The sequence below is a fragment of the Astyanax mexicanus genome, chromosome 6 (assembly GCF_023375975.1).
Source record: "Astyanax mexicanus isolate ESR-SI-001 chromosome 6, AstMex3_surface, whole genome shotgun sequence".
Lineage (NCBI taxonomy): Eukaryota > Metazoa > Chordata > Actinopteri > Characiformes > Acestrorhamphidae > Astyanax > Astyanax mexicanus.
Genome location: NC_064413.1, coordinates 13986915 through 14004044, shown reverse-complemented (window position 1 = coordinate 14004044; position 17130 = coordinate 13986915). Strand labels below are relative to the sequence as shown.

The following is a 17130-nucleotide window of genomic DNA, read 5'->3' as shown; positions in this document are numbered from 1 at the left end:
TTATACAGAGTTGAAGGGATCTTAAAAAAAAAAAAGGCTACCACAAGATTTTGCAACGCCATGCCATAACCTGTGGACAGTGCTTGATTGGTGACAATTTCATCCGACATCAGGATAACAACCCCAAACACATCTCCAAATTGTGTCGGCAATATTTAAGAAATAAGGATTCAGAGTGGTCAGTGAATCAGACCAACTCATGGCCACTTTACTCGACTCTTTGACTTGATTCATGTTCACTCATGCACATTGTGGAAGTGAAAGAGGGAAGGTAAAAAACAATTATCAGAAATGGTGGATCAACACCAGCAGATCACATGTCTCTCCAAACCATCACTGATTGTTGTCACGTCTGGTGCTGTTAGCTCCTCTGTCCCTTCCACATCCAGCTCTAACGGAGGTTCTCAGGTCAACAACTACATTACCCAGAATGCACCACCCGCTGACATCACGCACTCACCTGGTCACGTGACACCTCACCTGCTTCCTCCAGGAAGTCCCGAATACTGATTACTGGCACTATAAAAGAGCACTCCACACAAACACCCACGCCGCGTATTGTAGGTTCTCCTCATTACAAAGCGTTCTATATCTCTCGTCTCAGTTTATCTTGTGTAGGACCTTGCCTTTGTTTTTCTCGACGCCGATTATTGCCTTGCCTCTGATATTGGATTGCTTGTGTATTACCCGGACTGTGTTTTCACTAGTGATGGGCAGATGAAACCTCATTGGGTGTATGGCACATTTCCCAAACTGTATCGACACTGTGTTGAAACTGTGTTGCTGTATCACTTAATGGCGACATCTGCTGGACTAAGAAAGTCATTGCAAGCAACTGCGCGAGGAAATGCATCGGTCACGTGGTTTTCCTTAAAAGGATACGCGGTCTGACACAGGGGATCGCCTTGTTTGCTCGGTGCATGCGCTGAGGTTCCAGTGTCGTCAGACCCATCGCTACCAAACGATACAGGAAGTGTATCGGTCACGTGGTTTTCCTTAACTTGATACGCGCACCGACACGGGGTTTCGCCTTGACAGCTCGGCGCATGTGTCGAGGTTTCAGGGTCATTAGACCCATCACTAGTTTTCACTACTGCCTCTTGGATTACCTCTGACATTGGATCTCTCGTGTATGAACTCTGGACTGTCTCTCGTTTATGGTATGGTTCTGTCTTCATTGCTCTGGTTATTGGTGATTACTCATTTTTCTGTATTGACTACGTCTTACATCTGTTTATTTTATAATAAACACAATTTTATCAGTATCTGCACGTGTCTGCGTTCTGTGCTCACCATGACAATTGTGGAAACTTCACACTAGCCCTCAAGCAGCTTGGACTGTGTGCCTCTCCACTCTTCCTCCAGACTCTGGTCCCTTGATTTCTAAATAAAATGTAACATTTACTGATTAACAGTGATGGTTTGGAGAGACATGTAATCTGCTGGTGTTGATCCACTGTGTTTTATTATCAAGTCTAAAGTCAGTGCAGTTTTGTTTTCCCAGAAAATCTTACAGCACTTCATGCTTCCCTCTGCTGACAACTTTTATGGCGATGCAGATTTCATTTTCCAGCAGGACTTGGCACACTGCCCACACTGCTTAAAGTACCAATTGGTCTAATTTTCTGAGACATTAATTTTTGGGTTTTAATCGGCTGTAAGCCATAATCATCAACAAGAAATGAAATAAACACTAAAAATCTATTTCACATTTTTAACTGGAAGAGGGAAGGTAAAAGTAGTCACAATAGCCAGAAATGCCAGTCTCTAAAAATTCTATGTGAATGATTTCCACATTTACTTTCTGTGTGCTTCTGTGTTTGCACCATTCTACGGTTAGTTTCTTCACTATAAAAAAAATCCATCTTTTTCACACATAAGTACAGTGAAGTTGTGTATCTTTTGTCATTTTTGATTATCTTGGTGAACTGGTTCTGAACTGCAGATGAGCAACGAGAACCAAGAGGGTATCTTCCTGCCTCCTCATACACTGAACACTCACTCAGTCACTCACGCGCTCATGCAGAAACCTGTGAGCAGTCAACTCACTACACTGGGATCAAAAATAAAATCTTAACCTATTTGCAGTGTGTGTGTATAAGTGTGTGTATGCATGTGTGTTGGATTTCCACCCACCACAGTGAAGGATGTGTCAGGGATGGTTTGTTCTGTGTGAACTGTTTGGAAGCGATCCCAAGAAGCTACTTCTGAAATGCTCAGCACCCAAACCGACACGCTAGTGCTGCCATCAAATCCACGCCTTCACTGTTGTAGTCACCATATACAAACCATATATCAGTTTTGACACCTGCTCTATATTTGGGAATACTTTTTAAAACTGGGCTTTTGAGTAGATACAGCAGTACAGTGCTGTGAAGAAGTGTTTGGACCCTATGTGAGTTTATGGATTTGTGCCCATTGTTCCACTTTAGGCTATATGTAAAGTAGTGTTTATGTAAATTAGTGTTTTAGAGAAAGTATTTAACACCCCCAGTTTCATGCACTCTAAAGCCCTATCCTGACACGATTAGTTTCTCAGGGGGTTCTGGGGTAATTTTCTCTTTTATTGGGGGGTCCTCTGTGATTTTTGTTTTCTGTCCGGAACGACCATGTACGTCCTCTAAGAAATTACAGAAATGACTGTTTTTCAACCTCTGCAGTCCTCCAGTAATGTCTGAGTTTTGTCACCTCGCATTTAATAAAATAGCTATTCGTCCACTGCCATACACCTGAAAAATACACTTTGGGGAGATCCATGAAACACAAGGGCAAGTGAAAATGGAGGAGCTACTGAATGCGTCAGTCATGTGACAGAGAATGCCAAAAACTCACTGGTCCTCCTGTTTTTTCAACTGCAGTCCGGATGCAAGAGTTTTATCACTGAGTGGAAGTGTGAAATATTTTTTACAGACATCCCCCAGAGAAACTAATCCCATCCGGATAAGGCTTTATGTGCACTACCTGGCCAAAATAAAGTCTCCACCTGGATTTAACTAAGTTGATGGTGATCTGGAGTTGCTGCAGTTGCTCAGGTCTAGATTCAGCAACAGTATGTGCTGAAAGAATGAGGTCAGCTGACTACCTGAATATACTGAATATAGACCAGGTTATTCCATCAATGGATATTTCAAGATGATAATACCAGGATTCATGGGGCTGGAATTGTGAAAGACCTTAACGTCATTGAGAATCTTTGGGATGTGCTGGAGAAGGCTTTGTGCAGCGGTCAGACTCTACCATCATCAATGCTGCTGCAAGATCTCGGATTTAAATAAATCTTGTGACATTGCAGAAGCTTATTGAAACAATGCCACAGTGAATGCGTCAAAGCAATCAAAGCTAAAGGCAGTCCGATGTATTTAACATAGTTATGTGTGTAACAGTGACAGTGTCTACATGCAATCAATAATCTGATCACAATAAGATTTTTGCAGTTATCTAATTATTCATGTGGTTATTATTTTGACCTTTCCCCCCTCGCCTCAACCTGGCTCTTGGAAAAACAATTGAATATCCATGGCTAACTGGCTAGCCTGACTCTAAGTTTCTTCTCTTTAAAAGGATCAACAGGAGCTGGTTCCTTATAGTGACCATGTGATTGGTCAAGATGTGTGGTCTTCAGGTTCATAATCATCCTCTGCGCTGTCCACTGTGGGTGGTAATGGTTTCCATGACATTTTCCCGGTAAACACGTGACTCTGTGGCTCAATAAATGCAAAATTTTAGCACCGCTTAAGAAACAGCATGTCCTGAACTGTAGAGTAACTGTACTTCTAAAAGTAATAGTTTGACATTGTGTAGTACTGTTTTGTACTTATGTTGGTACAAAGCTTTGATTATAGGCAATTTGTCTAATCATCAGAAGTTAAGTGAATTAACAACACAATGTTCTCACATTGTTGATACATTAAGATTATTAGAGACATAATATCTCCCATTTTATATTAACTTGATTTCAATCAAGTAAATAATGTCAAGAGATACCAACAGTGTGTTAACATTATACATATTCACAACTAACAGTTGTTGCCTTTATTTAATACAGTAAGTTATTAATTAATGTCCTACACCTTTAATAACTGATACATAAAAAAAATTGGCTCCTGGCATCCTTTCTTTGCTACTTTCTATTAGGTTTACGTGTATACTTTATTTAGTTGTTGATTATCTGGCCTCAGTGTGTAAGGATCTAAGAGAAAGCTAACTCTTTTTCTTCTGCTAAGAATGGCTTTATATAAGCTATAGAATAAGTTATAAAATGTGGAGAATGTAGAGCTAAGATTCTTGCCCAAGGACTCTTATTAGTGTAGACTGGTGGTCTTGAGGATCAAACCCCAGTCTGCCTCAGGGACGGCAACCAAATGAAATGTATTTATTGACAATACTGAACTTTGCTTAGCTGTGTACTGTATTTGCTTACATTAAATAATATTACATGCTCAATAATCTTCCTCAGATCTCAATGTTCCTATCTATTGCTTTTTTCCTCCACTTCATTCTCCTTGTTCTCTGTCCTTTCTTGTACCTCATGTCTCAGCTCTCCGTCTCTCAGATCGTACATGGCCACTAGCGAGTGCTCGCAGCCTGCAGGCCCCTCCTCTACAACTGACATCTGCTCCTTGACTGAAGATGACAACATGGCCTGCGGTCTCACAAAGGTCCCGACCTCCAGTAGGAGCTTTTCCACTAGCCAGGCTTCGGCCGCAGTGAGGTGATCAGCATCACATTCTTAACGACCTTCCACGGCAGCTTCTACAAGACTGCGAGTGGAGAGTGCTGCCAGAGGGAATCATCAGACCTGTAAGCAGGGGGATGAAATGCTGTGCAAGCATTTGGTGGGTGGTGGTGCACAAGGTCAAAATGGAGCTACAGCAGACAACACTTTAATCCATTTTAATCCACTCTTAAATTGAGGGGTCTGTAATAAGAGGAGCTATACTCCTTTTGGATCTTCTGAGTTAGCAGTAAATGTGAAAATGAGTGAAGCTAATTGTAATCTTCAAGACCCCTGGCCACAGATGAGTATAGCCTCACCATGGATAGAACCAGTGTCAAAAAGTCTCTAAAAGATGGGGCTAAAATTTTGCACAGCCAGTCTTTCTAAAGCTCTCAAGGAGATTTTTCCTGACATACAGGATGCTCACGGTATGCATCAGGGACTTGAAGACACATTTTTGGACAAGCTCCTTTGTGGGTGATTCTCATGAAGACCTTCACATTAACATAAAAAAGTTTTTTACCTCATTGCAGCATTTTTTCAAGTTGAGAAGCTAAAATAGAATGTGTATTTTACTATATTGATTATTTTTTCATATATTTTTTTTGAAATAGAATTTTATTATCATTTGAATCTTATATGATGCAGAATAATTCTCATTACCGTTACAGTAAATGACGAAGCTAGATCAACGGTTCAAAACAGTTTTTGATGATTAATTTCATATTTCCACAACATATTCCATCAACTTAACAGCACAGTCCTTGACAATTACTTTGATATTTTTTATGTATTTATTTATATTCAAGCAACTCTCATTACCGATACAACATTTGTAAAATATATTTACATTTTTTAATTAATGGAAATTATTTTAGAATATGTTTGATCAAAAACTCATGTGGACAACAGGTGAGGGATATACTATAATAAAATGAAGAAAAGTTATGATAAGATGTGAAACATTAAAAAAAAAATTAACATTTTAGATCCATAACGGTAATGAGAACACAATAAAACGGTAATGAGAATAAATGTAACGGTAATGAAACTTATTTAAGGCAATTGTGTAACAAAACATGGAACCAGAAAAACAAGCAAATATTATACATATATACATTAACACTAAATATATGTGTATATATATATATATAGTTCAGGGTGTTTTCTTTTTTTATTTTATGATAGGTTGATAATGTAATTATTGTGACAAGTCTATTTAAAACAATACATATTGTTAAAATGTATTAGTATGTGTCATTTGTTTAGTCTTTCAGTTGTTGATGACATAAACCACTGACAGAACTACTAGGCTTCTTCAGTATACAGTATATAATACTGAATCATAACACATAAGTTAAAAATGGTGACGGTCCGAACTTTGGCCTGGTGAAATTTTCTCTAGCTGGACCGTATTGAATTCTAATTAAATACCCTTGGTGTAGTGGGTCAAATAAGTATTTAAAATTTTGTTGTGTTTTCCTGGATACATAAAAAAATATATGTTTGCAAAAATCTAACTTTTTAAAAATTACTTCAGGTAAATACTTTGACAATAAAAAAAACAACACGAACAGAAAAAAAATGTTATTTGGAGATATAGAGAGGTTTATTTTGAGGTATAAAAGAACATTATTGCACAGTTCAAAGTTCATACAGTCATCCCAAACAGTAAGATGTCAAAAAATAAATGAAAAAATGCATTAATAAATGAAGTCACCAGTGAAACACAAATAAAAAACACACAAAAAAAAACATTTAGTATTGTACCTGATATTCCTTCACAGCAGACTGCGTACTTTGTGTTTATTCTTTACAGTATTGTTAACCTACACTGCTGTCTAGTGGTGGAATCACAGAGTAAATGGTGATCTGATTCTAAACATGGGACTTTAAGATTGATCTCAAAGATTGATATTTTTTCTATTGTTTGTCTAAAATTATTTTACAATACTTTTTCTTAAAATAATGATTAATATTTAGTATTTTTATTGAAACTCATCATCATCATCATCATCATCACATGATTTCAGTTCTTTAAACTTAAAAAAAATTAAAGTTGACTAAAAGGAATGTTAGCTTGATTTCTGGGATAAATTTAATTTATTTGTGGTAAATGATCACCCTTAGTAATACTCTATAAAATAATACTCTATAAAAAAAATACTGCATACTATATTGCTTAGTTCTATGTAGTAAAATGTGTAAAGTGTAAAAGCAAAAAAAAAAAATCACTGTTTGGTTGAGGTCATATCACAGCCAACATCTAAAAAATCACTCAAAACTGATTTTAAAGGCTCAGATTTTCTCATACACATGTGCACAGAATGTGTCAAATTTGGACAAAGCAATAAAATGCCACTTCAACACTGTAATGTAAGCCAATGTAGCTTTAAAGAGGCGGAGTTGTAGCAGATTTTCACTTCAACCAAGACAGAAGCGCATCTGATTATTTTGATCAATATAAAAAAATAACAGTTTAGAAAGACCAATCAATGTGAGCTGATATGTTGACTGTTTTATCTTATTTTTTTATTTAGGATATTAAAACTTCATATTACAGTTCCAATATGTAAATATTCTTAAAGAAAAGCTACTGCCCTCAGAAATTGGCTTATTTGCATTATTTGCTGTTACTTTATGGTTGTATCAGTGGAATAAAATTCTCTTGTTTATCATTTCTGTGACAATATACTTTCCAAAGAAACAAATGTATCCTGACAGGCCTAAGAAAGACTCTGACTCCCCATTTGACTCATGAAAATGTTTTCATTAAAAGAAGGAGATTTAAGCAGTAATTAAGAGCTCACGTCTCCATCTGCTGGCCAGAGAATGAACTGATCTTTATTTTCTTTACGTTTTGCAATGCCTTCTACTGCACCTAGTAAAACTTTAGGAGGTACTATGTAGTAGTATTAAAAAAAAAATACACATGGCAATGTGTCACTTAGACATATCTCAATAGTCTCAATATGCATCTAGATCAGATTTTACTCTATTTTGAGATATTACTGAGTTTCCTAAAATACTACCTCACTTTTAAATTATAATTGCTTTAAGTAGTGCTTTGGTGTTAATAGAATTACTGTTTTACTGTGATTTCCAAAACAAAAAAATCATGATGTTAATTTGCTAGTTTAAAAACATGCCTTCAGCATATGTTTCTTTTGTGCAGAGATGATAAGAGAGAAAATAGACAGCAGTGAGCAGTTTGATAAGCTTTAGCTTCTCATAGGAAGACTCTTCTATAAGTAGAGTCAGGAGGGAGAGGGAGCAGAATTAATGGGTGAAGATGGGGTGGTGGAGGGTTGCCAAAACTTATCATGATATGTAAGTGAAGAGCAGGGTATTTATAGGATGTTTGATTAGAAGAGGGAGGTGCTTCAGGCACATACCTCCTCCCAAAATTGAGTTATTTTATAACAACACTTTTGTGGCAGTGATTTTCAATTTTTTCATATTTTAATTAATTTAATTAAGTATTTTTGCACAGTTTGTTACTATTTTGGCACATTTACAAAAAAGTTATAAATCTTTCTTTAAAAAAAAAAAGTAATCGCTTACATATTTGAATATTTTTTTTTTACAGTTTAATTGGATTAATGAAACTAAATGAAAGGTAAGAATAGAGGAAAGGGTGATTATTTGTCTTTATTCAGTTTAGTTGTGGAGCATTATTCACCCTCCTGGTGTTAATTTAAGAGAGAGCCATAGAATGGTCATAGGTGATCTTTTTGTTGTTGTGTCTTCTCGTTTCTTGTAGACTCCTCTTTGGGTGTCCTTGGAAGGCTGTTGTTTCTTGAAATAAAACTCAGTACACACTGTCTTCTTAACCGGAACAAATATTTATTTCAGTCAGAAGCAAAGTGTGGGAGAGAGCTTTGTCAATTCTCGGTGTCCCAGGTGTTCTCTCTCCCCGTCTTGCAGGCTAACCCGTTTAAATAGTCCCTTTCAACCGCCCTATTTACAGCTTTACCATATATGTAAATATGGCCTTTTGAGAAGCGGCATGTTGTTTACCTGCAACCACTTGTGACATGCCAATCATGTATAGAAATGGACTTCTCAAAATAGTTTAGCTGGACACATGAACTTCTCTAGGCTACAGGCCTCTCAAACCAGAAGTGGTGGCCCTCCATAGCACAGAAATACACCTCATTGTCTTTCTCCTTGTTAAAATAAAGTTGCCAATCAGCACTACTTCTGCATTTCATTTAGCTCCCAAGTCAGTATCAGTTAAAAATTCATTAATAGTCATATGAGTTGGTAATAATGCATTTTGCAGTATTTTGCACATCCAAACAGCATGGAAACATGTTCACAGTAAAAAAAAGTGGTACAGTACTGTGTGTACGACTGGCATAATGAGACACAAAAAGTGCTAATAAACTGTAAAATAACACTGCTTTTACTACTGTTGATGAGCAGGGCAGCCATCTTGGATTCCAAACTGGGGGTTGAAATATTCTCCCAACTTCCCAAGTAGAAAATCACACATGTAGGATTTCAAAAATCCTACTGCATTTTACACAATATAAAACGCACCGGATTATAAAGTGCACCAGATTAAAAAAACGCAGTATCAATGAATGTCTATTTTCTGATCTATTTTCATACACAAGGTGCACCAGATTATAAGGCGCATTAAGTGATGCTAGTAAGGATGCCTATATTGAAGTGAGCAAGGGTGTCGCCATCTTTCTCTTCTAATGGTGAAGCTGGGGGAAATGCCTAGGTAATCAAAACTGTAATTCTTGAAAAAAACAAAAACATTTTCTTTTAAAGTCAAATGAGCGCTGAATGTTAATCTAGACAGAATTCTCTCCTGAAAACCATTCATTTAGGTGAGTAAAGCACTTCCGTTTATTCACAGTAAGCTGAGAACTCCAGTATTTTGTCCTAGGGTGAGAGCTAGCCACAGTTAGCAGCATAGCCAGCTGCAGTTAGCAGTGCTAGCCAGCCCCAGTTAGCAGCGGAGTAGAATTCAAACATAAGGCACACTGGATTGTAAGGCACACTGATAATGTTTGGTAAAGTTAAAGAATTTTAGGTGCACCGTATAGTCCGAAAAAAAAAGAAACAGTATTTAAAACTAGGCGTGTAAATGAGACGCAGCATATGGCTTGGCCTTGTTACTTTACTCCCAATGAGGCTCCAATATTTTTTTGATTCATTATTATTATTCACATTATTACTCACATTATTCATCCGTCTTAGTTACAATTAAACCCTGCAATTTCACCAGCCTTCCAAACAGCCCTGCCTTAGACATTCTTTATACGGTCCAAAGGTCACGACCCTGAGCACTGTTCATAGAAGACACTGATGGGTGTTCCGTAGCGCTGCTTCAGGTAGGTCTCCAGAGTGGGGAGAGGCATAGGCCGGACATCGTAGCCCAGGAAAGCCTTTTTCCGTTTTGGATTCACCGGCACAATCTCCTCAGTGCTATTCGGATCATTCCGTCCGATGGCTGCGTATGAGGGAAACGTGTCGATCAGGCTTTTCGGAAGGTTCTGGCTGAAGTTCTGGCAGCAGTATGCCGACCACAGGTACTCTGGGATAGCGACTCTGCCCTTATCCTTCAGCCATCGGTCTTTCTCATACGGGATGATCCCAGTCACCACATGTGCCTCCCCCAGACAGTACGCCTGGAGTCTCTGGCTGACGCTACCTTCCAATTTGGCCCAGGGTCCGTCGTTGGAGCCAGCCTTTTGCGGGACCACGTTGGTGAGGGTGAAGGTGGCGTAGCGGTCAGTGGGGTCAGTGTGGTGCTGGCTGGGGTTCAGGTGGCCGCGGGTGTAGCTGGAGTTGATGTAGTCTTCCTGAACAGCCTGGCTCTCCACCACGTTCTGGTCCACTTTCGCCGGCGGTATGGGGAATGGTACCATGTTACCATCGGCTTTGGAATTGGCCAGCTGGAAGAGGAAAAGAGAAAGAGAGATTATTTCACAGGATTATTGTGGACTTTTTTTGTTGAAGGGACATAACCTCAACCTGAACTCACTTTGAACCGAAATCAAAAGATTTTGGACTCTCATGGTTTTTAAAAAAAATCAAATTTCTAAAAGGATCAAATATAAAGAGAAAGCAGGAATGCAGTACATAGCAAATTAATGTTAATATATAATTTAACAAAATGTCAATCAATATTAAAAGAACAATGATAATCATAATAATTTAAATAGTATCAATTTGTTTTTATTGTTTAATTTTTTTTTTAAATGTTTAATATTATTATAATAGTTCATATTATTGCTGTCCAACAACTCTTAAACAATGCATGTTTGATATGACTTGAATCTGTCAAATTTCTTCTGCATAGGCCAATAGATAAGCTCCAAAAAAAGATGAAAATGTTTTGTCTAAGGATGAAATATACTAAATGAATTAATTTAAATAATTATACCTCTATTTTATGTAATATGTTGAAGTATTTACAAAAAATAAAAATTAGGTGCAAAAAATACAGAGTAATTATACTGTAATCAAAGTAAAAAAAGATATATATTTTTTATATATATATTATTAATGGGGAGCAACAAAAGCTTTTCATATACACTTGAGAGAGCCAGAGAGATTTTGGGAAGGGAATCCTTGTAAAAGTGTAGAGCAGAAGGTTACTAACAAAGTCTGGATTACCAATGTGGGCAAAATACATTTACTCATTTTAATTCCACTTCTTCCAACAAAGACGGACTATACATAAACAAAACTGGAACTTGCCCAGTATCTTTAGTGTCACAAGTAAAATCTGTAATTATACTTAACAATGTTCTGAAGCTAGGGTTCTTAATCTGGGGGTCCTGGCTGTTGTATTTGGGGAAAAGCTTAAGAACCCCTGCTCTAAAGTAAAATCCATAGTGAGACGGTTTGAATAGAGCTGAATCTCCAATCTCCTAGCAGAAAAACCTTCACACCAGAAAGAGTGAACACGGAGGAAAGAAAGAGACAGTGCGATCCCCTGAACGAGAGTGCTAACTAACAGATAAGCCGAGAGAGAGAGAGAGAAACAGAGAGATAGAGAGAGAATGAGATATATATATATAGCGAGAAAGAGATAGAGAGAGAGATAGAAAGAAAGAGAGAGAGAAAGCACATGTCAACAAAGTGCAGTAGGTTGGGTGGTAAACCACAGAAAATTTCCTCTTTTCAGCTTCACTTCCTCTTCTACATCTCAAGTTTATTCTGAACACACTTACTCTAATAGAAACCAATGACTTACTTTATTAGCTCTAATTACTGGGGTATGACCTATAGTGAATGAGTGATACTGATATGGTTCATACTGTATGTGCAAATGACTTTACAGTAGAATAAAACAGACTTGTATGTAAATATCTAAAACAGACTAATAATAATCTAAAAGTCATGCTTTCATGATTTAAATGAATATTGGTTATCATACCATATATAAACAAACATCCAGATATCATTCATTGTATTTTCTTAGTGAGAAGAGCCCATTAATATGACATTTTAGATGTCTTGTGTTTTTGTCAGGGCCAGGCAGGGATGAGACAAGCTTAGTAAGTAAAGCTCATTGCTCTATAAAAGGGTGCAATTGCATTATTATGCAATTATATTATCAGTAAATCAGTGGCACAAAATGCTCTTAAAATGATAATAATATTGTTTATCACATTTACTTTGACCGTATATCCAATCGAAAATAGTTATCATGACAGGTCAAAAACATGAAGTTGAATTCTGCCTTTGATTGTATGCAGTACTTCTATACTTGAGATCTACCGAAAACTATGGAAACAAGAAAATTATTTCTCTGATTCTTTTTTTCTGTGGCAGAAATGCAGAATGAATCACACATCTTTACAAAAAAAGCACAAAAATAGCAGGAATTTGGTTAACTGGTAGTGTCGGGTCACCACACCTCTTATTCCTAAACAATTTGCCCAACCAGAATTTCTACACTACTACTACTACAGTATTACACAGTATTACAGTATGTCCAAATTTTATATCGCTTTGCTTCTACAGTCATCACAATTTTTGTGTATGTGAAAATGTTAAAATTAGATCAGATTTTTTTTTCATGCCTATATAAAAGTAAACCAAAGAAAATCAGCTGACGGAAAAAAATGATAGAAATAATACTGTGGATTTGTTTAATTGAAACCAAGTAGATGAGTATTACAGTTAATCCTTGTTAGACACAACAGAAGAACTGAACAGTGGCCAACATAATAGTAAATTTGTTTAGTCCCAGGACAGCCTTCTATTTAAAAAACAAAAGGGAAGTGAAACGAAATTTCTAAATACCCCAACAAGTAATGAAGCCTATCTCTCAGACTATGTTCGGTAAATGGCCGCCATCTTGAAATCCGCCTTTTGTAATTTCAGAAATAAAAGGGTATATTCTAGGGGTGCGAGATTAAAATGTGACGATATTTCTCGTCAAACTTTAACCTGTCTCGCAGGGAAAAAAATAGTTTAGTGTGGACCTTTTAAGCGGGATCTGGCAACACAGCAGGAGTGCAAGTCCGGGGGGGAGGGGGTGGAGGAGATACGTTCTGTCATTACTAGCCCACCGCGCTCCGCAAAACCAGCAAGCTGATTGGCTGTTTCTCCTGAGAGAAAATTGATTTGGGGCTTTCATTTGGCGCCCCCTGTAGTGCAGCACCCCTATGCACTTCAAGCATAGTTTTAATATGACTGGTTATGGTTATGCATGGTTAAATTACAAGAGATTTAGGAGAAAAAACACAAACCATAGGCTTAGACAGGTTGTGGTTTGCACTTATTGTTTGCACTATAAGACCTAGATAAGTTTTATTTTTATTTTTTATTCTTATTCTTATTTCTATTTCTTATAAAATGTGTGAGAGAAACCAGTTTGTTAAGTTGTAAGTTGCGTTTTATGATTTTGTCAAATAAAACTCTAGTTTTCAAGCCATTTTTCATTTTTGAAGTTTTCTTTCCCTAGTATATTCTCTATTTAGTATTTATTGGGGCTGTCAACCTTAAAATGTTAATGCACGCGATTAATTTGGAACCAGTAAAGTGTTATTTTTTCAGCGCAATTAATTACAACACTTCTGCAATTTTGACCCCAACTTCTTCCATAATCTGCCCCGCCCAATATGCAGATTTCTTGAATCAGTCCCAACCCGCTCTTTGGAGCTGTTTGCTTGTGGTGAGAACGTGATCTGCTCTCAATCTGACTCAGCTTTCAAATATACTTCTTTTTATTCAAGCTAAACTTCTGATAAAGCACAGTTTAATCTGATATATAAGACAGAATATATACTGCTATGAACAAACACTGTCTCTGCTGCTGCCCCTTGCAGCGTTCACTAATTGCAGCACATTTTGGTGTGTTTAGGTTTGTGCCTGTGTGAAACCAAACCAAACAGAGGGAGAAAACACTCTACGTAAACAAACTCATCTACTGATCCGGACCAGAGAAACCACCTACAGGTGAGAAAACGCCCTTTTATATTCAGCAAATTAAGTTCTAATTCTGAAGTCCTTACAACTAAGCTGAGATGTTCACAATAAAGTAAAAAAAAAAGTTTCAATTTATCATGTATTCTTTATTTCAGCGGCCCACATTGGTTTTTATCTCCCCGCAAACATAAAAGTATATACTAGTCTTTTATTTGACACCACTAATATAAATATAATTGCATTTTACATTTCTTTCTTTCATTTATTTACTTACATTCTTTTATTTACATTTAACTATCCACTACAGAAACAAAAAACAAGTGAGATTAATCGCAGCTAACTACAGAATATTGTTGTGATTAAATCTGATTGCATTTTTTTAATCCACTGACATCATTAGTATTCTGGCCTTCAGGAAATACGACAGCTGTGAGAAAATTGTTATCTGTGGAGAAGAGGATGGACTTCCCCTTTTCAATTTTGGTTCCTCTCAGGGTTTCTTTATTACCACATCTTCTTACCACTGCTGTTTTTGCCTTGCTCAATTAAGTGCGCTTTACCACATGTCACAATAAAATGTCTATTTGTTCTCTCCCTATTTGTTATCTCTAAAGCTAAACTGGTGCTTAGGGTTCATAACTAATGAATAAGATATAAGCAAAGTGTCAGTAGAAAGCTTACAAAAGCATAAAAACATTTTTAAAAAATCATTGTTTTGTCTCACTGCCTTGATATGTTGCATGTATGAATTTTGTAAAGGAAATGTATTGATTTCTTGGTGCAACTAATGCAAAGGGATTATTTTACTGTGATTTATTTATTTAATTCTCTCCATCAAGGAGGGCTTCAGTTAACAGAGAGCTTTAACTGCTTGCAACAGGATGCGGGGGTTTGGGTGCATTCCACACCTGTAGAGAAAGGGCCTGCTCTGCCGAAGATAAGGACACTAAAGCCATGTATGGGCTGTTATGTAACTTTGTGATTCCAGGTTGCTTAAGAGGGGTTGTATAACATACCCCTATGAGGACTGTAAGCTGAAAACTGCCCAGTAACCAGACAGGTCCTGTAAGGGTGGGTTGTGCAGCCCTCAAAGGGCAAGGAAAACCCTATATAACACTGTGATTGTTAGTATATCTGGAAAAGAGGATTCTGCATTGTCGATTCTCCTCCAATAAATGCTACTCACTTGATCCAGACTCAGAGATTTTGTGTAAAACTTCTGTCACTTGAATTTGCACCACAATATTCATGAGCAAGAGCTGACTCCACCAAACTAAAGCATCCCTCCATCCCACTCCTCCACCAGACTAAAGCATCATTATATCGGAACACCAGATCACTTTTTTTATGTTTTTAATTGATTAACATAAATGAACCAATATGTCGACTTTGTCAACACTGTTAAAAGTGTTTTCATTTATGTTTTATATATTTGTATTACTTTAGAACATTTTATTTAGTCATGTTCCAATATCAGATTTTTTAAAACAATTGTATCATGTTATATATTACATTTATATGACGTTTACATCACATCAGGATTTAACTTTAAAATATTAATATTATTTTTTTTAAATAATTTTATTTCTAATTTTTTCCATTTTCTCCCAATTTACACGGCCAATTACCCAACCCAATTAGGACTCCCCCTATCACTAGTAATGCCCCAACACACCAAGAGGGTGAAGACCAACACAGGCTTCCTCCGATACATGTGAAGTCAGCCACCGCTTCTTTCGAGCTGCTCGGTTCTGATGATCAGCTCACAGACGCCCTGTGCTGCGGGCATCACCCTAGGCGTGATATGGGGAGAGAGCGCCACCGACCCACCCGGAGGGAGCAGGGACAATTTTGCTCCCTCTGAGGGCCGGCAGCTTGATGGCAAAGCTGCATAAGCGGGGGTTTGAATCTGCGACCTTCTGCTCATAGTGGCAGCGCTTTAAACTGCTGGACCACTCGGCGCAAAATATTAATATAATTAACATAAATTTAGTTCTCTGCACACAGTAAAAAAACATGAATGAGCTGCTTGATGAATTTATCTGATTTACTTGGTATCAATGTTCTAAAAAGGTCTGGGCTCTTATGGGTTACAATTACAATAATATTGTTTATGGCAATACATTCTAGCACAGTATATCAACCAGGAAAATTTTATTTTTCGTGACTGGACTACTTCATATGGACAAGGCCAGAGTAGGCTACCTACAGCTGGAAGAGAGAAGAACAGAGAGGAGCTGAGCTGAACTTACCTGAGGTTCATACTTCCAGTTTCCTTTAGGTCTCTTGCCCTGAGGTGGGTTGTAGATGTAGGCTGAGAACAGTGGCGTGCGGCGGTCTCGGCTGTACAGCGTGGCGAAATGATACCGGTTATCGAAGCGCTGGCAGATTGGAGTGCCCTGTAGGCCTTTTAGTGGCCAAGCCCGGTGAAAGTAGTTCAAGCATGGCGAGAAATCCCCAACATCTCCAGAACAGAGGTTCAGCAGCGAGCTTAGGAGCAGCAGAACTCCTAAAGCTGTGAGAGGAGGGGTTCTGAAAATGGCCTCCAACATAACTGTCTTAACGTTATATCCAATATATGATATCCAGAAAAGAGGGGAAAGTGATAAAAAAAACTTGACACTTAAAATTTAGTGATTATGCCTCAAGTAGAAGTAAGAGTGGCCCCTACCAAGCAGTAGAATCCAAATCCGTTTTTAATGTGTATTAAACTGGAGTACTACAAAATAAAAAGTTATTTGTCCATGTTTATTGATTATTCTGATGTGTAAGATGTCTGAGTACTATCACAGCAGTCCAGCTCACATTAACTAGATTAAACACAGAAAAAAACAAATACATTAAAACAATATAAAAAACATATTATATGTCTAACAGAAAACTGTACCATAAATACATCGACATGAGTAAACGTACTTACTTCTCTCCATACCCTCTGCAGAACCTCATCCTTCAGACTCGTGACTCGTGTTAAAGGAAGTTAAGAGCCGGCGGTTTATACAGTGTTT

General features: G+C 37.4%; 1 protein-coding gene across 2 annotated transcripts; it reads right to left on the bottom strand.

Annotated features, from left to right (window-relative positions):
* Positions 1-9228: 9228 nt before the first annotated feature.
* Positions 9229-17130, bottom strand: LOC103039326 (endonuclease domain-containing 1 protein). Of its 2 annotated transcripts, none has more exons than XM_049480622.1 (3): positions 17039-17130; positions 16375-16932; positions 9229-10632 (listed from the first exon to the last, which is right to left on the bottom strand). In XM_049480622.1, exons 2-3 carry the CDS (start codon positions 16672-16674, stop codon positions 10009-10011), a joined length of 924 nt encoding a protein of 307 aa, XP_049336579.1. In that variant the 5' UTR covers positions 16675-16932; positions 17039-17130; the 3' UTR covers positions 9229-10008. The 2 variants fall into 2 exon arrangements, with proteins under 2 accessions (XP_049336579.1, XP_007233020.3); XM_007232958.4 differs by having other exon boundaries at positions 17043-17130.

Bases quoted from the DNA above. Each gene is read 5' to 3' on its own strand.
- LOC103039326 (XM_049480622.1), bottom strand. From the start codon at position 16,674: ATGTTGGAGGCCATTTTCAGAACCCCTCCTCTCACAGCTTTAGGAGTT. The intron at 10,633-16,374 runs GTAAGTTCAGCT...TTCCTCTTCCAG, and splicing joins ACTGGAAGTATGAACCTCAG to CTGGCCAATTCCAAAGCCGA.